The following is a 25976-nucleotide window of genomic DNA, read 5'->3' on the forward strand; positions in this document are numbered from 1 at the left end:
TCATCCCCCATAGTAATTCATCCCCCATAGTGTAATTCATCCCCCATAGTGTAATTCATCCCCCATAGTGTAATTCATCCCCCATATAGTAATTCATCCCCCATCGTAATTCATCCCCCATAGTAATTCATCCCCCATAGTAATTCATCCCCCATATAGTAATTCATCCTCCATATAGTAATTCATCCCCCATATAGTAATTCATCCCCCATAGTAATTCATCCCCCATATAGTAATTCATCCCCCATAGCAATTCATCCCCCGTATAGTATTTCATCCCCCGTATAGTATTTCATCCCCCATATAGTATTTCATCCCTCATATAGTATTTCATCCCTCATATAGTATTTCATCCCCCATATAGTAATTCATCCCTCATATAGTATTTCATCCCTCATATAGTATTTCATCCCCCCATATAGTATTTCATCCCCCCATATAGTATTTCATCCCCCCATATAGTATTTCATCCCTCATATAGTAATTCATCCCCCCATATAGTATTTCATCCCCCCATATAGTATTTCATCCCCCCATATAGTATTTCATCCCTCATATAGTAATTCATCCCCCCATATAGTATTTCATCCCTCATATAGTATTTCATCCCTCATATAGTATTTCATCCCCCCATATAGTAATTCATCCCCCCATATAGTATTTCATCCCTCATATAGTATTTCATCCCCCCATATAGTATTTCATCCCTCATATAGTATTTCATCCCCCCATATAGTATTTCATCCCCCCATATAGTATTTCATCCCTCATATAGTATTTCATCCCCTCATATAGTATTTCATCCCCCCATATAGTATTTCATCCCTCATATAGTATTTCATCCCCCCATATAGTATTTCATCCCCTCATATAGTATTTCATCCCTCATATAGTATTTCATCCCCCCATATAGTATTTCATCCCCTCATATAGTATTTCATCCCTCATATAGTATTTCATCCCCCCATATAGTAATTCATCCCCTCATATAGTATTTCATCCCTCATATAGTATTTCATCCCTCATAAAGTATTTCATCCCTCATATAGTAATTCATCCCTCATATAGTATTTCATCCCTCATATAGTATTTCATCCCTCATATAGTATTTCATCCCTCATAAAGTATTTCATCCCTCATATAGTAATTCATCCCTCATATAGTAATTCATCCCTCATATAGTATTTCATCCCTCATATAGTATTTCATCCCCCCATATAGTATTTCATCCCCTCATATAGTATTTCATCCCCTCATATAGTATTTCATCCCCCCATATAGTATTTCATCCCCTCATATAGTATTTCATCCCTCATATAGTATTTCATCCCTCATATAGTATTTCATCCCCTCATATAGTATTTCATCCCCTCATATAGTATTTCATCCCCCCATATAGTATTTCATCCCCTCATATAGTATTTCATCCCTCATATAGTATTTCATCCCCCCATATAGTATTTCATCCCCTCATATAGTATTTCATCCCTCATATAGTATTTCATCCCTCATATAGTAATTCATCCCCTCATATAGTAATTCATCCCCTCATATAGTATTTCATCCCTCATATAGTATTTCATCCCCCACAGTACTATTCCCCCCCCCCTTCTAGTAAGCCAAGTCCCCCGTGTCAATTCACTTACCTTTTGCGTTCCTCTCGCTGTCTTCCCGCGCCGTTCGGGTCTTCAGGGCGGACTGTGAGAGGAGCCTAGCTCCCCTCCCCTCACGTTCGGCACGCTGCCCCGCCTACACACATCCTGACAGCCACATCCGCGGGCCGGATTAAAAGGTCCGCGCGGACTTTTGGGGCTGCCAACCGAGAGGAGGCAGGGGAGCGGCCGACCGAGAGGAGGGAGGGGAGCAGGCGCCCGGCACACAGAAGAGCCGCATTAGAGTGGGTAAAGAGCCGCATGTGGCTCGCGAGCCGCGGCTTGCCGACCACTGATCTAAGTGATCAAATAAATACAATATTGCATTTACTTTTTTAGTAATATATTACTCCGCATGGGATTTATTTACCATTTTCGGGCGGCTCTGCACTAGTCAACTGCCATTTTTTGTATTCCAGTATTTGTAGGTTTAAAATCCACACTTTATTTAAGTGAGTCGGAGATACTATTAATGATATGGTTATCGTATCATTTTGGATGGCATTTTTTTCTTTCTTGATACTGTCATTTACCAAGCTGCCTCTCCTGAGTGAAAAGTATACAGCAGGAAACGTGCAAGACCTGCATACCATGAGCAGGAGTTGTTGTTATTATACAGGATTTATATAGCAGCAACAGTTTTCTCAGCGCTTTACAATATAAAGGGAGACAATACAGCAACAATACTGTTCAATACAAGAGGGTTAGGAGGTCCCTGCTCCTTGGAACTTACAATCGAAGAGATTACCGTACTTACAAACTAGAATTATCACTGTGTGTAAAGAGCTGTACTCATAAGGGAAATAATTCTCAACAAAGCGCTTGGAATAATGTACCACTCTCTTGGGTCTCTAGGTCTTCTCCTTGTAGTAATGTAGGGGGATCATCATCACCACCTATGCCTTGTAATATGACCTATGTATCTCTGGGCTTACCCTGCTAAGACCGAGAAATAACAATCATAAAAGCATAATTTCTTTTTATGGTTGTGGCACCGCTACCAGTCAAGGGAACTTTAAGGGCAATCTTTATGTTAAACCTACTACAGGTTAATAGTGACATGAACCCTATCATCTAAAACAGCATTACAGTGATTTATTAAACAAGCAGTTTTAGTTGAAGAAGAATCCAGTCTGAACCAATAGCTGCTTAGTTGAACTAAGTTTATCGCTGAACTCTAGGGAAAGTAAAAATGCCTGTTAGGGTTTAGGTCTACGTGAACAAGAAAAAATGTTTTGCGTACCTGATCCTTCGCTCCCCCAGGCTCTGTCCACACTGCTATACCATGCTCTGCAATATCTTCTCTGTCATACTCTGGTGGTAGCAGGTCCTCTGATGTCATCAAGACCAAAGCAGGGTCCCTAACCCTGCATTGGATGTGAGGACACCAAGGAACAGTCCTCCATTTGAAGCATAAGAGAGCACCAGCTGCTGTGGAAACAGAGAATCTGGTAAATAAATCTGCTTTTCCTGCCCCCCCTAGAGCTAAATGGGCATTTAACCTTTGTAGTGCGGGGGTAAGAATTTTTACTTTCAATTTAAGCATAGCCTTGCTTAATATTTCCCAGAGCTTATGAAAGTACTCTGCAGATTCTTTTCTTTGCAGTGATTTCCTGTCATTCTTAGATAGTACAGAAGTATGGGCAGCTCCCATTTCCAGGACCTCTGGTGGTTTCCTTCCCTGTTCATATTTATGGAACAAAAGCAACTTCTCAGCAAATGTCGGTAAAGGAATTCCAAGATGCAAGTTTTCATGAGCTGATATTGTTTTGTCCAAAAAATGAGGGCCCATGCTTAGAATATATATTAAGCTGCCAGGGCAGCCATTTTTAGCTCCATCCATCTTAAACTTCGGGGAAGGCAGAATATAGGCAGATTAAACTTCAGTGTTTTTTTTTTTCTTTTTTTGTGGGTTTTTTTTTTTTCATGATCAACACTGATCTTTCTGGAAAGCAGCAATTTTTGGAAATGTTTTTAATGTTGCAAAAAGGCTGTAGAAAGTGTTTGTTTGTGTGTGTGTGTGTGTGTGTGTGTGTGTGTGTAGTTAACAAAAGCTCTTTTGATTTACTCCCCATTCCAAAGCTGCAATAAATTGTTAAATCTGTACAGTGGAGAGCAAGCTAAAATATATATACAGTCAGGTCCATAAATATTGGGACATCGACACAATTCTAACATTTTTGGCTCTATACACCACCACAATGGATTTCAAATGAAACGAACAAGATGTGCTTTAACTGCAGACGGTCAGCTTTATTTGAGGGTATTTACATCCAAATCAGGTGAACGGTGTAGGAATTACAACAGTTTGCATATGTGCCTCCCACTTGTTAAGGGACCAAAAGTAATGGGACAATGGGCTTCTCAGCTGTTCCATGGCCAGGTGTGTGTTATTCCCTCATTATCCCAATTACAATGAGCAGATAAAAGGTCCAGAGTTCATTTCAAGTGTGCTATTTGCATTTGGAATCTGTTGCTGTCAACTCTCAAGATGAGATCCAAAGAGCTGTCACTATCAGTGAAGCAAGCCATCATTAGGCTGAAAAAACAAAACAAACCCATCAGAGAGATAGCAAAAACATTAGGCGTGGCCAAAACAACTGTTTGGAACATTCTTAAAAAGAAGGAATGCACCGGTGAGCTCAGCAACACCAAAAGACCCGGAAGACCACGAAAAACAACTGTGGTGGATGACCGAAGAATTCTTTCCCTGGTGAAGAAAACACCCTTCACAACAGTTGGCCAGATCAAGAACACTCTCCAGGAGGTAGGTGTATGTGTGTCAAAGTCAACAATCAAGAGAAGACTTCACCAGAGTGAATACAGAGGGTTCACCACAAGATGTAAACCATTGGTGAGCCTCCAAAACAGGAAGGCCAGATTAGAGTTTGCCAAACGACATCTAAAAAAGCCTTCACAGTTCTGGAACAACATCCTATGGACAGACGAAACCAAGATTAACTTGTACCAGACTGATGGGAAGAGAAGAGTATGGAGAAGGAAAGGAACTGCTCATGATCCTAAGCATACCACGTCATCAGTGAAGCGTGGTGGTGGTAGTGTCATGGCGTGGGCATGTATGGCTGCCAATGGAACTGGTTCTCTTGTATTTATTGATGATGTGACTGCTGACAAAAGCAGCAGGATGAATTCTGAAGTGTTTTGGGCAATATTATCTGCTCATATTCAGCCAAATACTTCACAACTCATTGGACGCCGCTTCACAGTGCAGATGGACAATGACCCAAAGCATACTGCAAAAGCAACAAAGAGTTTTTTAAGGGAAAGAAGTGGAATGTTATGCAATGGCCAAGTCAATCACCTGACCTGAATCCGATTGAGCATGCATTTCACTTGCTGAAGACAAAACTGAAGGGAAAATGCCCCAAGAACAAGCAGGAACTGAAGACAGTTGCAGTAGAGGCCTGGCAGAGCATCACCAGGGATGAAACCCAGCGTCTGGTGATGTCTATGCGTTCCAGACTTCAGGCTGTAATTGACTGCAAAGGATTTGCAACCAAGTATTAAAAAGTGAAAGTTTGATTTATGATTATTATTCTGTCCCATTATTTTTGGTCCCTTAACAAGTGGGAGGCACATATGCAAACTGTTGTAATTCCTACACCGTTCACCTGATTTGGATGTAGATACCCTCAAATTAAAGCTGACAGTCTACAGTTAAAGCACATCTTGTTTGTTTAATTTCAAATCCATTGTGGTGGTGTATAGAGCCAAAAATGTTACAATTGTGTCTATGTCCCAATATTTATGGACCTGACTGTATATATATATATATATATATATATATATATATATAAAAAATAACTAGTACATTTAGAGAGGGGAAAAAAAGCAGAAACTATATGCAAATCTCGACTTTCCTAAAGAGTCAAGCTTACCCTCGCCACCTTCTAAGCCCTCTCTGTTGCTTAATGCAGCCGTTGCATTAAAACAGTAGGGAATTCCTGTGTTCTGGGGATACATACCTGAATGCATACAGACCTAAACATATCCAGGCAACACATATTTCAGTCGGTCCTAGACCTTGGATGTCAGAATTTGATTCATGTGGGCCAAACTACCCACGTGCACTAGGCCTAAGAACCACAGTGCTGTGCAAAGCTAGGAAGGCTTGAATGGCTTACAGTGCTGACCACTCTGTGTTCTGCTGTGCAAAGTTGTAGGGAGCATCATTCCATACAGAAAATACATTTCTATATAACACCTGTTGGTGGTCATCAGTGGAGCACAAAATCCGGTCCGGAACCACCTCTGCCATTGTGGCCCCGAAAACCCGGAGTGGACTCCACCTTACACTTCACAGTATGACCTCATGCGAGGTGACACATATCGTCCATCCATCACCTTGCCATTCATACTGTCACTATATATATATATATATATATATATATATATATTTTATAGAGAGAGAGAAGTGATTAGCCTAAGATGATGCACAGAGGTGAAACAGATCCTTCTACATAAGTTGTACCTTTTTTTATTTGCACCATTTCTCTTGTAGAGCCTTCTAAAAAAAAACACATCAAGGGATTTTTATCAGCAGCAGAAAGCAGAGGGGCAAGGATCTGACATCACACACATTGCAGAGCTAGAGCACAGAGCCTCCTGTAATCTGATAGCTGAGTGGACGGAAAGGATACACTCCACTGTACACAGGCTCATATAAAACATATAGAGCTGAGCCTATGTGTCACCTGCTGTCTGCTGGAGGGGGGCAGGCCATCTCCTAGGAGCCTGATGTGTCTGCACAGAGTTCTTTGACTTATGCAGGTAGCAGAGGGAGGAGCATCTGAGAAGGACCACACTATGTGCTTTGGATTGAGGCTAGTGCACACTTTTGAGGGCTATGCTTTGTTAATTTTTTTTCTATAAATCAATCCCTGGAAAGAAATATCTGCAATTATTTGCATGTGGTAGGTTGCAGGTTTAAAGCTGAACTCTTGTCCCACTACCCCACCCCCCAACCAACACACACACACAAACACACACACTGGTCCTGCATTGTACTTCATGGTGTTGGGGAGAGAAGAGAAGCAACTGCCCATGTGTTACTTAAGCAGTTTAATGGTAAATTTGTCAAAGAAATCAATCACTGACTCTGAATAGGGTCATCATTTACAAATGATTGCTGAAAGTCCTCTCCCCCATTTTTTTTTCCTCTATATGTACGTTCCAAACTGATGACGTGTAACACAACCATCTTATTAACAAAAAAAAGACCAGAATGAGGTTGTAATCAATTCTCTTTGAATAGGTTTTGTTTTTTTGCTTCCCTTTTTATTGTCTTTCAACTTATTAGTACATGACAAGATGCTACATCAACAGTTCTTACAATAAGCTTTGGAAGGAGTGAATACTTTGCAGCTACTGAAACAATTTAATAAACATAGGCCTATATGTGGGAGTGAAAAGACATTAGATATTTATTAAAACAACAAGCTCCATCTGGATCTCATCCGTAGTCCCATGACCTCAAATGTTTTGCCAGTTCCCATGATACAAAAACATTGGTATCAGTGCAGGAAAACTCCACTTATACCCACAGGGTAATAATATGCAATGTGGTATGATTATGATTTCTTCATTAGATAAGTGAACACTAAATTGCCACAATTATACTATTGCATAATGTTCAACAAAAAACAAGATTTTGTACCTCCAAACTAATGTTTAGCATTTAAACACACACTCTTGCTGAAGTTAACTTTTTTATAGCGTATCCCTGGGTTTATTTTTATTGTACTAATTGGGAAAAGCATATAAAGTGGTGTTTTTTTTTTTGTTTTTTTTTCCTACCTTTTAATCTCTTCCCGACCACCCTATAGCAAATATACTGCTACAGGGCGGCATGGGTGCGCAAAATCGCATATATATGTGATTTTGAATTTCTGGGTAGGGGGCGCACGCGCCCCACCCATGTCGCCATTCGCAGCCACGTCCTGCCCGATGATTGCTTGCCGGCGCCCGGTGATTGCCGAGCATCTTGCCACTGCTCAGACTTCCTCCCCACCTAGCATCCCTCACACTAAAACCCCCTCAACACTCCACTCCTTCGACTTCGCCACTGCCCAGACTCCCACCTCGCCTAGCATTCCTCACACTAAAACCCCCTCAACACTCCACTCCTTCGACTTCGCTACCACTAAAGAGGTCACTAAGGTCTTCTCTGAAGCCCGCCTCACCACCTGCCCCCTTGACCCTGTCCCCTCACAACTCCTACGATCACCCTCTTCCTCCATCCTACGATCCCTCACACACAAATTTAATCTTTCCCTCTCTACTGGCATATTTCCCTCCCCTCTAAAACACGCGCACATCACTCCCATACTTAAAAAACCCTCCCTGGATCCCACCGACCCGAACAACCTTAGACCCATCTCCCTGCTGCCATTTACATCCAAACTCCTAGAGCGCTTAGTCTATAATCGCCTGAGTTCCCACCTCACCGACGGCAACCTCCTTGATCCCCTACAGTCTGGCTTCCGCCCCCTACACTCCAGCGAAACTGTCCTACTCAAACTCATCAACGACCTGCTAACTGCCAAAGCTAATGGCCACTATTCAGTGCTCCTACTCCTCGACCTCTCTGCGGCTTTCGACATGGTTGACCACACCCTCCTCCTCAAACAGCTACACTCTCTTGGCCTCAGCGACTCCGCTCTCTCCTGGCTCTCTTCCTATCTATCACAGCGCTCCTTCAGTGTTACCTATAACGCTGCCACCTCCTCTCCACTCCCCCTCTCTGTTGGGGTCCCTCAAGGTTCTGTCCTTGGGCCCCTTCTCTTCTCCATCTACACCTCCTCCCTTGGCCAATTGATACACTCTCACGGCTTCAACTACCATCTCTATGCTGACGACACACAAATCTATCTCTCTACCCCAGTGGTCGGCAAACTGTTTGACTTTTTGGCCGCAATGGGTTCATATATTGGACCCGGGGGCCGGACCAAGAGTAGATGAATTATGTGTATGTGTCATCCATAGTAAGTATAGTAATATTCCCCCATAGTAAGCATAGTAATTAATCCCCCATATAGTAATTCATCCCCCATGTAGTAATTCATCCCCCATAGTAATTCATCCCCCATATAGTAATTCATCCCCCATAGTAATTCATCCCCCATAGTAATTCATCCCCCATAGTAATTCATCCCTCATATAGTAATTCATCCCTCATATAGTAATTCATCCCCCATATAGTAATTCATCCCCCCTATAGTAATTCATCCCCCATATAGTAATTCATCCCCCATATTAATTCATCCCCCCTATAGTAATTCATCCCCCATATAGTAATTCATCCCCCATAGTAATTCATCCCCCATATAGTAATTCATCCCCCATAGTAATTCATCCCCCATAGTAATTCATCCCCCATAGTAATTCATCCCCCATATAGTAATTCATTCCCCATATTAATTCATCCCCCATATTAAGTCCCCCCTGTGTCAATTCACTTACCTTTGCTCCGCGCGTTCTTCTCGCCGTTTCCTGCGCCGTTCCGGTGTAGCATGAAAATCTGTCTCCTATGAGGATCTGTCCCCCTCGACGTATCTGCGCATGTGCCAGTTTCAGGCATTAGCAGCCGATCGGCGATCTCCGGCACATGCACAGATACGTCGAGGGGGACAGATCCTCATAGGAGACAGATTTTCATGCTACACCGGTCTTCAGGGCGGACTGTGAGAGGAGCCTAGCTCCGCGGGCCGGATTAAAAGGTCCGATGGGCCGTATACGGCCCGCGGGCCGTAGTTTGCCCATTGCTGCTCTACCCCTCACCTCACCCCTTCAGTCTCCGCTCGTATCACAAGCCTACTGAGCGACATAGCGGACTGGATGTCACTCAACTTCCTCAAACTAAATCTGTCCAAAACCGAGCTCCTAGTTTCCCCCCCCCCCCATGACCCCCCCTGACTTCTCCATCAAGACCAACAACACCACCACCAGTCCCTCCCCTCAAGCCAGAGTACTAGGTGTCATCCTAGACTCCAATCTGTGCTTCCAGCCCCAAGTCCATTCGCTGACAAACTCATGCACACTTCACCTCCGTAACCTCTCCAAACTACATTACCAATCTGATATCCAAATACCAACCAAAACGTACTCTCCGCTCCTCACAAGACCTCCTACTCTCTAGTTCCCTGGTCTCCTCCTCCCATGCCCATCTCCAGTACTTCTCCAGGGCTTCCCCCATTCTCTGGAACTCCATACCCCAATCCATCAGACTGTCACTTACTCTCCTCACCTTTAGGCGCACTCTGAAAACCTATCTCTTCAGGGAAGCCTACCCTGCCCTCAGCTAACTACTGAACTCCTCCACTCTCCCTACCACTCCATCCCCCACAGCTATTTCCTCCTGTATCACTATCCCCTCCCTCCTAGATTGTAAGCTCCAAGGAGCAGGGCCCTCTAACCCCTCGTGTATTGAATCGTATTGTTACTATACTGTCTCATGTACTGTCTCCCTTTATAATGTACAGCGCTGAGCAAACTGTTGGCGCTATATAAATCCTGTATAATAATAATAATCTCTGACAGGGAGGGAACTATTTGTAAACAAAACAGTTCTCCTCCCTGTCAGCCCGTGCACACTGCTTTGGATGGCTGTTCCTATTAAAAACTGACCACACTAAGCAGGAGAGCACACAGAGTGGTCAGTTTCTAGTTGTGCTGCTCTCCAATGAATAGGTTTGAGCTGACACAGCCATTCACTGGGAAGATCGGTGTGCTGCTATTTATCCTCCCCCAGCTCTCTGCACTCCTTATGCAGCTGAGAACACAGGGTATGTGATCACTTGATCACTTGTATATAAAAAAAAAAGGGGAAAGTGTGTGTATAATATATAGTCTTTCATTTAAAATGTAAACTGTATTTTACAAGATGTGGGTTCACATATACTTTAATCTGTTTCCTTTCTGTAGAGCAGTGCTACCTGCAGCTATAATAGTCTGAAAACAAAGCAGAATATTTTTTATGGCTGCAGGTAAGCTGGGTAGTAAGGATCGAGTGACCAGACTCATTTCATCCTGTTAATGAACCCTACAGTGACGTTGGTGGAGTTTCTGTAGAATGCGGAGCAGCCAGTCTTGTTGATGATTATCCTCATGAAAAATAAAATGCAACAATGCAAAAGGAAGGGCGGGAGTGTTTTGCGTTGTCATTAACCTCTTAGAAACAAAGATAATTTTATGGAACAAAATAGTAGGGTATGTCTTTTTTTTTTTTTTTTTTTAAATATCAGCGCTATAATGAGAGCTGCTTGTGCCAAACTGGACTTGGCATCCATAAATATACAACAAGCTGAAGTGACAGGGCTTTTCTGCATGGGACATCTTGTCATTTTAGCTACAACTGTACCTGTTGTTTTGTTTTTGTTTTTTTTTGCCAATTTCATCCCTGTCTCTCTGTAACAGTTGTTCCACCCCCAGGTCCATGTCATGCCCATCATTTCTAACAGGGCACAGCACCTTCAGAAAGTCAGTAACGTGATTGAGGGCTGCCACCTGTTGTCTTGTTCTGTTGTGCCTGCACCCTTCATTGCTAGGCAGTGACATTAGCAGACAGGACTAAGATCAGATCCCCTGACCTTCTCCTCCCATCAGCATCTTCCACAGCTTTAATAAAGAGCATCCTGCACAGGTGCACTCTGGGAACTACTGAAGACTGTGCTGCTGATCTAGCTGGTTGTCTGGGCCAGTTGTTCAAGAAGGAAGAAACGCTTGACAGCGAGTGGCCATCTCCTTAAGTGACCAAAGATAAGTCTAAACTAAGCCGAATAATTGACTAAAAAACTAAACTTAAATTAACAATTCTTATCCTGTATAATTTTTGGAGGGATCTGTTGTTTGGGAGCCCCATGCAGCCATCTTGTTTGTAAATAAACCAGAAAAGCCTAAGCTAATCTGAATAATTGATTTCTAAATGAAAACACTATATCCTTGGGCACACCAAAAATAGTCTAATTTTTTGTGGGGTCAGTCAGTTACTTGTGGACTGGACTAGCATTGCTGTTTGCTGGGCTTTTGGGTGGATACAGTCTTGCTTAGCAAGAAAAGCCTAAACTCAATAGAAGACTGACTAAAAAAAAATTAAACTTTTTTTTCCTGAGGAACAGTAATGGACAACAGGCACGCACAGCGATTTTTCTTATGGTGGACATATTCACATATTAAAAACTAGGTATATTATGTTTCTTCCTCATTCATTGAGAGAAACCGAATTCAGAGACTACTCTGTTATGTTGCCGTCAGCAGGAGGATTAGGACACTGGCAAACAAAAACAGTGACCAGCCTGGTATACAGTGCCTTGAAAAAGTATTCATACCCCTTGAAATTTCCCACATTTTACCACCAAAAACATAAATGTATTTTATTGGGATTTTATGTGATAGACCAACACAAACTGGCACACTATTGTGGAGTAGTAGGAGTGGTTGCCGCCATTCAAAATAAGGTAGCTCTTTTTCACCATTGTCCGCAAGTGCAATAGACATGCAATTCGACCTTGAGCTTCTTTCCAAAACCCTGTCTCATTTCAATGTCATGCATAAAACGCTTGTTGGGACGTAGAGCAGGTATGCAAAAAGCAGTTGCTTTGCTTGTCCTTCAAGAGACACTGTCTCTTTGGCTTTTCCTTGGACACTCTTATCAAGGATTTCACTGGGGGGGGTGGGGGTGTTAGTGGTATTCTTCCACCATATCAGATAAACCTGGACCTCAAGCCAGGAGATCTTTTTTTACTCAAAAGTCTGTCAAAAGCCATTCCCAAACCAGGTGCCCAGTTCAACCACCAACCTTCAATCCAGTCAAACCTCCATGAAGGTGTGCCTCCACTCCAAAGTGAGGTGATCGCTGTTAGCCTTTGCAGATATTTGGACAGACATCTTTTCAAATGCCTGGGTAAGGGAGGTTGTTTCCATCGGCTACAAGCTAGAGCTCTGCTTTCAGCCTTCGGCTTCATTCATGTCTTCCAACCTACCTGTGTTACAGTACAAATTAGCAACTCCGTGCAACCCTTTCTGGTATTCTTGATCATGCCCAAGTTTTTTAGCCTCCTTCCAGTTTCACTCCAGAACTCTACAACTCAACTTCCCGGCGTCACTGATGCAAAGTGGTTCAATAGCTGGGCTAAGCGATTTTTACCTGACCCTGTAAACCAAGTTTTCTGTGGTCCGGTGGCTCAAGAATACAACTCTGGATTTGAGGAGATCATTCCTTAAAATGCCAGGCTGAGGAGGTCTCCTAGACACTTTGGTGGTGCAGGTGATTTGGATGCTGGTGGAATCCTGTCTTCTGATCAACATTCTGAAGCTGACGTTGTCCCCACAATGCTCGCCGCCGCAGAAGTGGAGTATGCCAACCATCTGGGAAGAATCCAGAGCCTTGCTGCATCAAGATTGGTACAGAGGATTCTCTCGTGGGAGGAATTTCACATATCAAACTTGTCCATTGTTTACATTCCAAACATGTCTAGTTAACCACTTCAGCCCCAAGACAAATCTGACATTCCTCTCCTACATGCAAAAATCAGCATTTGCTTGCTAGAAAATTACTTAGAACCCCAAACATACATACAGTTGTGCTCAAAAGTTTGCATACCCTGGCAGAAATTGTGAATGTTGGCATTGATATTGAAAATATGACTGATCATGCCAAAAAATGCTCTTTTATTGAAGGATGATGATCATATGAAGCCATTTATTATCAAATAGTTGGTTGGCTCCTTTTTAAATCATAATGATAACAGAAATCACCCAAATGGCCATGATCAAAAGTTTACATACCCTGGAATGTTTGTCCTTCGTACAGACACACAAGGTGACACACATGGGTTAAAATGCCAATTAGAGGTTAATGTCCCACATCTGTGGCTTTTTAAATTGCAATTAGTGTCAGTGTATAAATAGTCAATGAGTTTGTTAGCTCTTATGTGGAAACACTGACTAGGCTGGTTACTGAGCCATGGGAATCAGAAAACAACTGTCAAAAGTCCTGCGTAACAAAGTAATGGAACTTTTTAAAGATGATAATGGACATAAAAAGATGTCCAAAGCCTTGAATATGCCAATCAGTGTTGTTAAATCGCCTATTAAGAAGTGGAAAGTTGGAGAATCTCTTGATACCAAGCCAAGGTCAGGTAGACCAAGAAAGATTGCAGCCACAACTGACAGAAGAATGGTCCGGGATTCAAAGGAAAACCCACAGGCAACCTCAAAAGAAATGCAGGCTGCTCTGAAAAAAGATGGTGTGGTTGATTTAAGGAGTACAATACGGTGATACTTGAGCAAAAATGAGCTGTTTTGGTTTGAGGTGCCAGAAAGAAGCTTTTACTGCACCAATGCCACAAAAAAGCCCAGTTACAATATGCCTGACAACTCCTTGACATGCCTAACCAGGCCTTTTTGTGTCATTGATGCAGTAAAGGCTTCTTTCTGACACCTCAACCATGCAGCTCATTTTTGTTCAAGTGTCATCATATTGCGCTCCTTCAAAACAACCACACTGTCTTTTTCCAGAGCAGCCTGTATTTTTCTTGTGGTTACCTATGGGTTTCCCTTTGTATCCCGAACAATTCTTCTGGGAGTTGTGACTGCAATCTTTCTTGGTCTACCTGTACTTGGCTTGGTATCGAGGTCCCAGAATTTTCTACTTCTTAGTGCAATTGATTTAAATAAAGGAATGCGCTAAAACCACAAACTATTCCTAATTTAGTGTAGAAACATTAGTGCAAAAGATAGATATATATCTACTCTCAATTAATATAAAAAAATATCAAAATTATGTGCAAAACTATTTTTTAGTGCATAATTAATTTAAATAATTTAATTTGTGAATATAAAAAAAAATGTCCTATTCTGAATTTCTTCAAATGTCCAAACAAATCCTTTTCAAATTCAGGTGCTCTCAAAGAAATTGTGCCAAAATCCACCACCAAAGTAAAGTTGGGTAACTCACCAGAGCTCCATGCTGATCAATCTCTAGATCAGCAAAAAACGCTTTTTGCTCTGGGAGCAGATGCAATGAATCAACTTCTCAGGTGTGATGATCAATAGCTACACAATCATCCATAAGGTAGGTATCCACCACTCAATATAATGGTTCCAGGAGCATTATATCGCTCTCTCTTTTTATATCTCTCCACCGAGGTCATGTTTGGGATTGAAAGAGAAAATCATGGTGCAGCCAGTTTTTTTTATAAAAGTATCCAACAATTTAATAAAGATTTACACTCCCTTTAATAATATTTTGCTGATCTGCTCCCAGAGCAAAAAGCGGTTTTTGCTGATCTAGAGATTGATCAGCATGGAGCTCTGGTGAGTTACCCAACTTTACTTTGGTGGTGGATTTTGGCACAATTTCTTTGAGAGCACCTGAATTTGAAAAGGATTTGTTTGGACATTTGAAGAAATTCAGAATTGGACATTTTTTTTTATATTCACAAATTTAATTATTTAAATTAATTATGCACTAAAAAATAGTTTTGCACATAATTTTGATATTTTTTGATATTAATTGAGAGTAGATATATATATCTTTTGCACTAATGTTTCTACACTATGGTGTCCGTTTGTGAACCAGCGGTAATAGATCGCTGCTCAGTTCTCCGGCATTCTCGGAGAACACAGTTCTCCTGTGAATGCAGTTTATGAAGCAGTTCTCCGAACGAAGGGAGAACGGTCTCCAAACGCTGGAGAACGGTCTACAAACTCTGAAAAACGGCTCATTTTACTATAATCTCGCGAGATTACAGTAAAAGATCAGTTTAGTAAGCAGAGGTAAATTATCTCTGCTTAGTTTTTGGTCCCTCCGATTCTCCAGCTCTGGGCTGGAGAATCTGGAGGGAGAACACAGATCTCCAGAGAAGGGCTGACATGATCTCCTGAGTGTCATAAACTGTGAATAACCAGAGAATAGCTGAGATCTGTTGAATCGCAGCTATTCTGTGTGTCATAAACGGACACCTAAATTAGGAATAGTTTGTGGTTTTAGCGCATTCCTTTATTTAAGTTATAGCACTAAGAAATTTATTTGGTTTCTTTGAGGTGGAATTGCTGCTTTAAAGTATTAAGGGTGTGGCGCTTTTATTACACTTGTGATATTAGTGCAATTGGTGACTGGCATATTCAAGGCTTTGGACATCTTTTTATGTCCTTTTTCCATTTTTACAAAGTTCCATTACCTTGTTACGCAGGACTTTGACAGTTCTTTTCTGATCGCCATGGCTCAGTATCTAGCCTAGTCAGTGTTTCCACGTAAGAGCTAGCAAACTCATTGACTATTTATACACTGACACTAATTGCAATTTAAAAAGCCACAGATGGGTGATTTCTGTTATGATTTCAAAAGGAGCCAAACAACTATATGATGATAAATGGCTTCATATGATCCTCATCCTTCAATAAAAGAGCATTTTTTGGCACGATCAGTTGTATTTTCAAAATCAATGCCAAAGTTTCACAATTTCTGCCAGGGTATGCAAACTTTTGAGCACAAGGGTACATATATTTTATGAGAAAATAAAATTGGGGGTGTTGCAATTTTTTTATGTTGTGGTATTTGCACAATGGTTTTTCAAACAAATTTTTTTTGGGAAAACGTTTTTGTGAATACAATATAATACCCAAAAGATAATGTTATGCCGAGTAAATAAATACTTGCTTTAAAATTGCACGTGCCTGTAGAACAGCGACAAACTACAGTACATTAAATTATCCATAGGTGATGCTTTAAAAGCCTTTTACAGGTTACCACTTAGTTTGACACAAGAGATTTGGTGCTATTTACGCTGTTTATGTATGTGATGATGCGTATAAGCATGGGGGTGGAGGCGGTTTTTTTTGTTTTATTATATTTACCTTTACTTTTTTTAGCACTTTTATTGCTATGTCAAGGGATAAACAACATCCCTTGTTATGGCATGAGCCCTGACAGGTCCTCTTTATGGAGGGATCTCTCCACAGGCCTCCAAAGCAGCAGATAAAACCAATATCGGCACTGTATTTAATGTCATGCTCTGTTCTGTCTTCCACACCTGCTTAGTCTGTAACTTTTTGCCCAAGATGTGCTTTCCATATCATTTCAGTGTCAGGTACACTTTTGCTGTTTTAGAAATTCAGAACTTGTGGTTTCACCTTCCGATTTTGCTTTCTACATCTGCAGAAACCTTTTCTACCTATTCTGATACATCAAAGTCTAAGGAATCCAATCCTTTACTAATACCACTACTAATTTCTACTCTCTCAAAGCACACCCTGTATGGCAATCATCAGATGTTACTCGTGTTCTTTCCAACGTCATAAAATCAACTTTAGTTCAGTGCTCTGTTTGTGCAGTTCTAGGAAAATGCCTTTAATTTTTTGTAGAAACCCAAGAATTGTTAGCTCTGTTGGTTTGGCTTTCAATACAGATCATGTCTATTCATTACTGGTTGTGAAGCTGAAAAATTATGTGTGCATGTACAGGATGCAGGTGCAGCAGAAAAAGGGGAACTGTGATCCCTAGCTCTCCTGCCTAGTGTGGTCAGTTTTTAATAGGCAAGCAGAGGGAATGGAACACCAGGGTTTTCACACAAAGGAAACCATAAAAAGAGCAGAATACTTTTTTGACACAAGCACAGTACCTGGTACAGCAGGCACATATCAGGGCAATGAAATGTTGGGTTTACATATTCTTTAAAGTATGTACCCTTTCAGACTCTGTATATCTATGTAGCTATTTGATATCTAACTGCACAGAACTCTTGCATCCCAGCTCAGGAAATTTACATATGTGGAAGTTGATGATACCCAACCTGAACAAGAAATTACTGGTAGCATCTCCGATATGCAAATATATTAAAGTTCAAAAAAAGTTTTCAATTTGTGGTTCTGCTGTATGTAATGAACATGAAAGATCCTCTTCCTCACTAATGGTATAAGGCAGAGTTTTATATTGACTGTGTGTTTGCATAAAATAGTGGTTTATACAAATAACCGATAACAGTATTTGGAGAATAAAATAGATTTTATGGTTCAAAAATGACTGGAATTTGAAGCTACGCAGTGAAGCCATATTTATTAGGCAATAGTATGTAAAATATTATCATGACACACCCACTAATACTGCAGAATATAGGATCCAAAGGTCTGCGTGAAGCATTTGAGTAGGGCGGCTACCTTTTTAATAGCTGCTTGCATAATACAGACGATAAGGGTGTGTTAAAATGTCATTCTACAGGGAGGAAATCTCTGAGTGATGGTTCTTGTTTCTTTATTTACAAGGATTTTATGTGCTTTCAATTTGTTTAATACATAAAGTCAATAATATATTGTACCAACTACCAACAGGTTATTGATTTATTTACAAAATTATGATCAAATAAATATTTGCATTAAGGTGAAATTTCAATTATGTGCTTCATAGGCCATATTTTTCTACATTGTATAAAACTTCAATGTGTGTAGAACTTAAAGCAGAACTCCAGGCAAGATTTTTTTTTTTTTTTTGCATGTGCTGTGGAGCTCTACCCGCACTGCACGGGTGTATTGCTCATTTTGTTCTAGGGGAGAGGACAGCAAAGATATACTTACCTGACCCGCCAATTCTCCCCGAAAAAGACCAGTCTCTTCTGCTCCTGCCCCCTCGCAGTCTTGTAAATGGCCTGTTCCTGGCGTCAGCACGTTCCATTGGCAGGTACAGTCCACTGCTAGACTAGAGGAGCATGGTTCTCTGGTGAATATGAACTTTGTGCTCGATCCTAGAAAAAAGCAGTTGTCCCATGCAGTGGGGGCACAGCCCCACTGCATGGTGAAATAAAATTTTTGCCTGGAGTTCTGATTTTAAAAATTAGGTTTAACAGGGTATAGGGTCCAATTTCAGCAAATCACAGATACTGCTACTGAAAGGGCACCACAGTGCTTACTTTTGCTTGTAAATGGGCTCTCCTGTCTACACTTTATTTACCCTTCTCACTGAAAGCAAGTGAAGCAGAAAGCACTTAGGTGGGTTTTACGCAGATTCCAGAATATCTGTTTCTTTGAAAAGCAAGAGACTGGCCATGATAAGGCCATATCACTGCTTAAAAAATCGGCCACATAGTGTATAATAGAACATTTAGTTACTTGCTGGATTCATATTTCTTCTAAATGACATGACCGGCTACAGTAACTACACATATTGTTATTCCAAAGCGACAAATAAGGCTGATGCTCCAGTTTGATCTCTTTCCCTTCTTTGTCTTAAGAGTCGGCTAAGAAAAAAGTAGAAAAGCAGGGTCTAAAAATCAGAGAACAGCAGAAACACAATAATAATATTAATAATCCCTTGCCATTAGGAGACGCCACCAACTGACAGATGTCCACACTGGTTAACTCCTTAATCCAACCTGATACGTCTCAGCTTTGCTTAGCAAGGCCTTCTTGTAGCCTGAGAATTTTTTTCTCTTCCCCTTCAGGTCCTTAGATCTTTTAGACCCCACAATTTTTTTTTTCTTTTTGCCTCTAAACTACATATTTTACATGTGATAAAGCATTACTTTTTCTTAGAGGTTCTCGGTCATTAAAAAAAAAATAAGTCAGCAGCTACAGATAATGTAGCTGCTGACTTTTAATAAAAGCACAAATACTTGTCCAGGGATCTAGTGATGTGCTCACCCTGGCAAGTTCTTTTCAAGTACTTGCTTCCTCTGCGTATTTACTGTGTGAAGCCAGCTGTGACTCCTTTGGACTTCACAGCCAGCTCCAATCTGCGCATGCATAAAATGTGCTACACTTTGTGCATAGACCTGCAGCCTTCTGGGACCTGTGACAGGTTGCGGGTGGTGGGACAACATCCGGTGAAATCGTCTAGGCGATTCCAGTGGAAGTGGGTGCGGGTACCTATTTTTGTCAGTTTACATTCATTTGTTTGCATTAAAGTGATAGCGTCTACAAAGTTTTCATTTTTTTTTTCTGTCACTACGTTTTTGGAAACTAAGAAATTTTTTTTTTTTAACATACTGTCTCCAGTGCAGCGCAGAGTCATCATTTCACTGGCGTGGTGGTGATTAGGAATACTGACTTGTGACCGTATGTAAAAAAAAAACTTTTTTTTTTACACGTTAATCTGCGTAGCTCAGTGTCGCCATTTTTAACACTGCACTACTGTTTGTGATCAGGGATTTGATTTATTTTACACCGTGATTTTAACAGCAGTTGCTTGGACTGTCATGAATGGGTTTCCATTTATTAAAGCTTGCATTCTGTTGCCATGCTGTGATTGGCTACAGCTGGTCACATGATACGGTTGCTGTGATTGGCCCAAGTATCATGTGATAGCTGTGGGTCAATCACAGCATCACTACAGAAAGCACAGTTGTTATGAATGAAACTCAGTCATAACAGTTGTGTACACATTGTGATAATGTGATTCCCAGCTGCTCAAAGCAGACCAGCTACCAGGAACTGTAATCTGCCGTGTCCTGGGGACACAGTGGCTATGGGAGTGGCGCATCAGCGCACATGTGCCAGGCAGCATAATTTTACACTGCTGAGACTGGCTGTGCCACCCATCCGCAGTAAAAGTACTATGAGCAGATGGCCAGTGGATAAACTCATCTTGTATGTACAATATGTAGTCTAAAGCCCAGGTGGCCAGTCTGTGGCCCGGGGTTTGTATGTGGCCCTTTGACGCTTTTTGTACAGCTTCTGCTACTGTGTTTTCTCATTTCCCTGTTTATGGTAGTGATTTCTAGTGGTCTTGTGTAATGTTTCCAGATGGCTGTGTTCTGAAGCATATCCCCAGTCTCCAGATGGCTGTGTTCTGAAGCATATCCCCAGTCTCCAGCAATTCCTACACTATATTCACAATTTCTGACAGTCTCCTACAACACAGTCTATGACTATCTCTTCTATTATGCCAATATTCTGAGCATAATGTATTTTGTGTCTGCCTTCTCTGACACTGAATACTCACTGAATTTTATGCGAGGGCCTTTGGTGATGTTGGGGTGCATGCGTGAGCCCCCTCATATGCATTACCTTATTTAACTCCTGAAAGTATTCTCAGGTTCTTCCTGGATCTACAATATGTATTTTTGTATTTGGTTTTTTTTTGGAGGGGAGGGGGGGGTTCTTGGATACTTGACTGTGCAGCCTTATCTTACATTGTTCTCCATGCTGAATGGTCAAGCTGAGCACCAGTTTTTGCTGGTGGGTGGTCTGTCATGAGTATTGGGCAATAGTGAACAAAAGGCGCACCATTTTGTGCATCACTTATGTCCATATCACCAGCTGTAGCAATATTGTTTATACTTATTTGTTTTATAAAGTATTTCTTTCAAGATACACATTTTGCCAAAGTTCTTTTGGAACCCCCTTGCTTTCAGTGGAAAGTTAGTAGATGTCTCTGCAATGGGTACATTGACCACAATAACAAACCAGTTTTAAATCTTTCTTCCAAGACAAAAATGTTTTGGTTTAGAGTTTCACTCTAATGCCCAACTATAAACACTAATATCGCTATGAACTGTAATTGCAAAAAGAGCAAAGTGCACAGATTAAGTATAATGGGTATATAAATATTTGTTGAAGACAATTGCCAACTTGCATGTAAAACAAATCGTGCTTATCATGGTTCTCTAAAGGATTCCCAGCTGGGGAGGACACCAAAGAAACTCACAGTGAATACACTGGATATGGTCTGGATAGCACCTGCAATAGCTAAGAGAGACGGGGGGGGGGGGGCGAAATTAAAGTGCAACAAGGTGGAGAGGTGGATACAGCATGCAATAACTGGCAACTCAGTGTGTGGATGATTTTGTGCATTACAGTCATTGGTGCATCTGTTATTGGGAATAGGAGGCATCCATGATCCTAAGATGGAGCTGTTGCTGCAAGGGGTGGAGTGTGGTAGCTGGGGTATCCAGTTAGTCTCAGGATAGGATACCGGAAGCAGCATGTACTACACCCACTACACTTAGTCTGCGCACATTACTCTTTTTGTCCGCTGCCTAGGGATCTCTTCAGTCTCTCAGAAGTGCTGCCTTAAGTGTGCTGGATTGGATTCTTCAACTGTCCCCAAACCCATAGGATTTATCTTGAGGATTTGGACCATACTATGCTTTTTCATACATGTAGTTTTTCTCAGCCTAGGCTGCACCCATTTTTATACATGAACTAGCCATGTCCATTTTTAACCAAATTTTCAGAATGGTTCTAGACAGGGCATTCGTCTTTTCTGATTCTGTTTACCTCCTTCCTATGATCCAGTATGCGTGGCTATGAAGGTTTCTGCTCTGAACCAGGAGCACTTGGTGTGCATTTTTTCAGGCTCATACACTTTGAAGAATGGGAAAAATGTATACTAGCATCTTTTGTGAATTAATTAGCATGTGAGAGGTGTGGAGTAAATAAATACAAGGCTGCAAATAAGAGATACTTAAAATGGTTGTAAACCTCTGAAATGAAAAACGAACAGAGCATATCCCTCCTATAGCGTGTGCTAGCATAAATTCAAAGCACTGAGTAATAATTTCCCCTCTCTTCTATATGGTATCTGCATTAGTCACTTCTGACAGGTTATCCCGACACAGAATCTCAGGAGATGTCCTACCCCCTCCCCACCCTTTCAGTACAGATGAGATCATTTACAGCCACAGCTGTGCATGTTTCCCTATGAGACTGTGTAGTGTGGAGAAGGAAGTGTGACTTTTCCCTTCACTCAGGTCTCAGATTGCACTGCATAGAGATGAGAGCTGAGTGTAGGTTGTGACATCAGATCCTTGCCCCCTGCCTGCTGGAGCTGAGAAAAAGCCTTTTGATCTGTGTTTTAGAAGGCTGTAGAGAAACAGGTTTTAAGAGGCTGCAGATAAACAGGTACAGCTTTTGTAGGAGGATTTGTTTTATCTTGTCTTATCACTTCAGTGGGTATATGTGAGGGTTTACAACCACTTTAAAGTGGTAGTAAACTTCTTTTTTATACTTTTGCCTACAAGTAAGCTTATAATAAAGCTTACTTGTAGGTAAAATGATTATCTCCTAAACGTGCAGCCGGCACATGGGCTGTGAAGGAATGGCATACCCATACCGTTCCTTCAGAGCACTGTGCCGTGGCCCGGGACATCATCGTGGCTCTGCCAGTCAGACGGCCAGAGCTAGCGAACTTTGCATGTATAATATTCTAACAGCTGTCTGTCTCTGTCTGTAATCTGAGTGTGGAAAAAATTGTATAGTAAAAACACATCTTCACTACTTTCCCATCCAGTCTGGTCTTTTTTTTTTTTTGTCTTCAGACTACTACAAACGATATAGTCCCACATTTCAATTGCAACGCTGGTCATACAGTAAAAAAGCACAGTTGGCCTACTATGTAAACCTTAAGTATATGAAATCCCATTTATTAAAATTTCAAATAAGCTTTATTATGATGTTGTAATCTTTAAAGCGTTACTAGACCCACAACAGTAAAATCATTCTGTATATGCAGTAAAGCATGCTTGTTATACTCACTGTGGAACTTAAGGGGTTCATCCTCCACATTGTGTAAAAAGGGTGGGGAGGGTGCATGGGCCAATCAGCACTCTCTAGACAGAGGGTCAGGTATTATGCAGCCTCATAGGACAGTCAGAAGAGAATTAAAACTCTGCCTATAAGATTAACCAGTGCTCATCCAGACACTGATAGAAGTCACAAAACTGCTCTAACTGCTGATGAGAAAAGGTATTCAGCAGTTTATATTTACTAAAATAATTGCATTTCCATGTTCTGTGTACTGTGGGAGACCAGATATAGTGAATGCAGGGTCCTGGGTTTAGTAACACTTAAAGTCATTTTAAATTTTTTTTTATTTTTAAACCTGCGCCTTTCATTTAATTAATACTGATACTGACATGAAGGTTCTTGTTTGGGCTCTAATTGTTACAAATTTCTGTTGTCTCCCAATTGTGTTTCTGTGTTGTCACCCTTCAACATAGATTTCTAATAGAAATGAGTGGGCTTTCTAATATGCATAAATTAGCAATTGTCTGCTTTTTTCACCATCAGGAAACCCACCCTGGGAAATTTGGGTACAGCCATTGCTAGAGTGCTTTTATTTAGACTGGAAGTGGCTGCAGTGAGTCTGCAGGAGATCATCAGTAATGAACTGCAACAAAGGATGTAAATAATGAAAGCAGCATTCAACAACAATATTATTTTTTAAATGGGAAAGTGTTTTTTATGCACATTATTTTAGCAAACAAAATATCAAGTCAAATTTACAGTCTTTCTGGATATTATGACATTCTCCCCACTTTGACGATTGACTGGGACTTTTTTTTTCTATTGCCTGAAGTCAGCCATTGAAAAAAAAAATCTTTGCTAATGGGAAAAGTAGGCATGAAGGAAGCCGAATTAAAGGGACAGTTGGGAGGTTTGCTAGAGAGCTGTGACATGAGAGAATGGCCAGTACAACAGAGCTTACAATGGCTTCTATGCACAGCTACTGTTAGATAGAATACAGGAGGAATAGAGTGGATTTTTACGTTACGAGTATGTAAAAAATCATCTGTTATGGATCACAGACACGTTCTTCTCCTTCAGATTTGGCTGCCAGGGCAAACCAGTATAAATCAATTGCAGTTTTTCAATACTTATTTAGCAATACCAGCTGCTTTTATTATCCTCAAATATCACTTGCTTTTAAACCTGTTGTAAGATTTTATTTAACTGTATAGAATTTTCTATATATTGTGGTCTGTATTTCATATGGAAACACTAAATATTTTCTAATATATCTTTTCCAGGCACAGCATAAAGACAGATTCATTGAAGAGCGCTATGGCAAATACAATATCAGTGATCCCTTGCTGGCCTTGCAGAGGGATTATGAGACCCTCAAGGAGGACAACCATGGACAGAGGCCCCCTGTGTGTTCCAACCCCCTGTTCATTTTAAAGGAAGTCATGAAGCAATGCAAGGCCATGCAGGAGAGGATGCTGGCTCAGCTGGCTGCTGCTGAGAGCAGGCATAGAAAGGTGAGTAAAAGTAATACAAATTGTAACCGTACTATATAAATTATAATTATTTATACACCCAGTCGATTAGTGAATGATTTAAAAGAAATGAACATCCCTTAATGCATTAATAATGCCAAAAAAATCCAAAGATATACAAATATATGCAAAAGTCAATATTTCATGCAATCTCCATGCCAAAGAAAAATCAAAAATTCATAAAGTATACACATGCAGTTCATATAATTTTTGAATCCATAAATATTAGCATACCCTTGTTGTTGTTGTCCCGTGACAATTATTATATGATCACCCTGTGACTTTCCATGTATATAATTATATAATAGAAAGGTGAGTGTTTTATTTGTGATGTTTTAGGTTTGGACAGCCGTGACATTGTTTAGTAACTTTCAGCATCTGGAGATAGAATGCAAGTTTGTGTCAAAATCCATGGCATGTTGGTCAATATTATCAAGAAAAAAGTATATATCCAGGAGTATTCTGTATGCCTGACCAAGGTGGAATAAATGGCTAGAACCTGAATTTCCCTCTGAGCACTGATTCAGAGTCTGACAACCTACTTTTTGGCAGCTTTGTCACTCATAAGGAATCTCAGGCATTTTGTTACCTCACCTATCTTCTGCCATTAGTAGATTTGCTGTGTGGTAATCTGAACAGAAATGTTATATAAAAATGTGTGTGTGTCATTTAAACTCATGGGATATTGATCTGGTCAGTTAAGTAGCAGAGGGGGTTGTTAATGAGTTTCAGCATCACTACTGGTAGCATGACGCAATATCTGGACCCTACAGAGGTTGCACAGGCAATCCAACTCTTCCAGGATGGCATATCAGTATGTTCCATTGCCTGAAGGATTGCTGTGTCTCCCAGCACAGTCTCAAGAGCATGGAGGAGATTCCAGGAGACAGGCAATTACTCTAGGAGAGCTGGACAGGGCCGTAGAAGGTTTTTAACCCATCAGCAGGACCGGTATCCGCTCCTTTATGCAAGGAGGAACAGGATGAGCACTGCTAAAACCCTCCAGCAGGCCACTGGTGTGAATGTCTGACCAAACAATCAGAAACTGACTTCATGAGGGTGGCCTGAGGGCCTGACATCCTCTAGTGGGCCCTGTGCTCACTGCCCAGCACCATAGAGCTCGATTGGCATTTGCCATTGAACACCAGAATTGGCAGGTCCGCCACCGATACCCTGTGTTTTTCACAGATGAGAGCAGGTTCACCCTGAGCACATGTGACAGACGTGAAAGGGTCTGGAGAAGCTGTAGCGAATGCTATGCTGACTGTAACATCGTTCATCATGACTGTTTTGGTGATGAGTCAATGATGGTCTG

At 41.1% G+C, this 25976-nt stretch overlaps 1 protein-coding gene across 1 annotated transcript in view; it reads left to right on the forward strand.

The window, feature by feature from the left end:
• Window positions 1–25976, forward strand: part of CTTNBP2NL (CTTNBP2 N-terminal like) — a 133255-nt gene that overhangs the window by 78413 nt on the left and 28866 nt on the right. Inside the window, exon 3 of the mRNA XM_089668319.1 lies at window positions 24413–24643. Within this exon, the coding sequence (XP_089524445.1) occupies window positions 24413–24643 (231 nt within the window). The remainder of the gene's footprint in view (window positions 1–24412; window positions 24644–25976) is intronic.

Source organism: Staurois parvus, unplaced genomic scaffold (genome assembly GCF_062004578.1).
Source record: "Staurois parvus isolate SC_StPar_1 unplaced genomic scaffold, SC_StPar_1.0 ptg000056l, whole genome shotgun sequence".
NCBI classification, from domain to species: Eukaryota; Metazoa; Chordata; class Amphibia; order Anura; family Ranidae; genus Staurois; species Staurois parvus.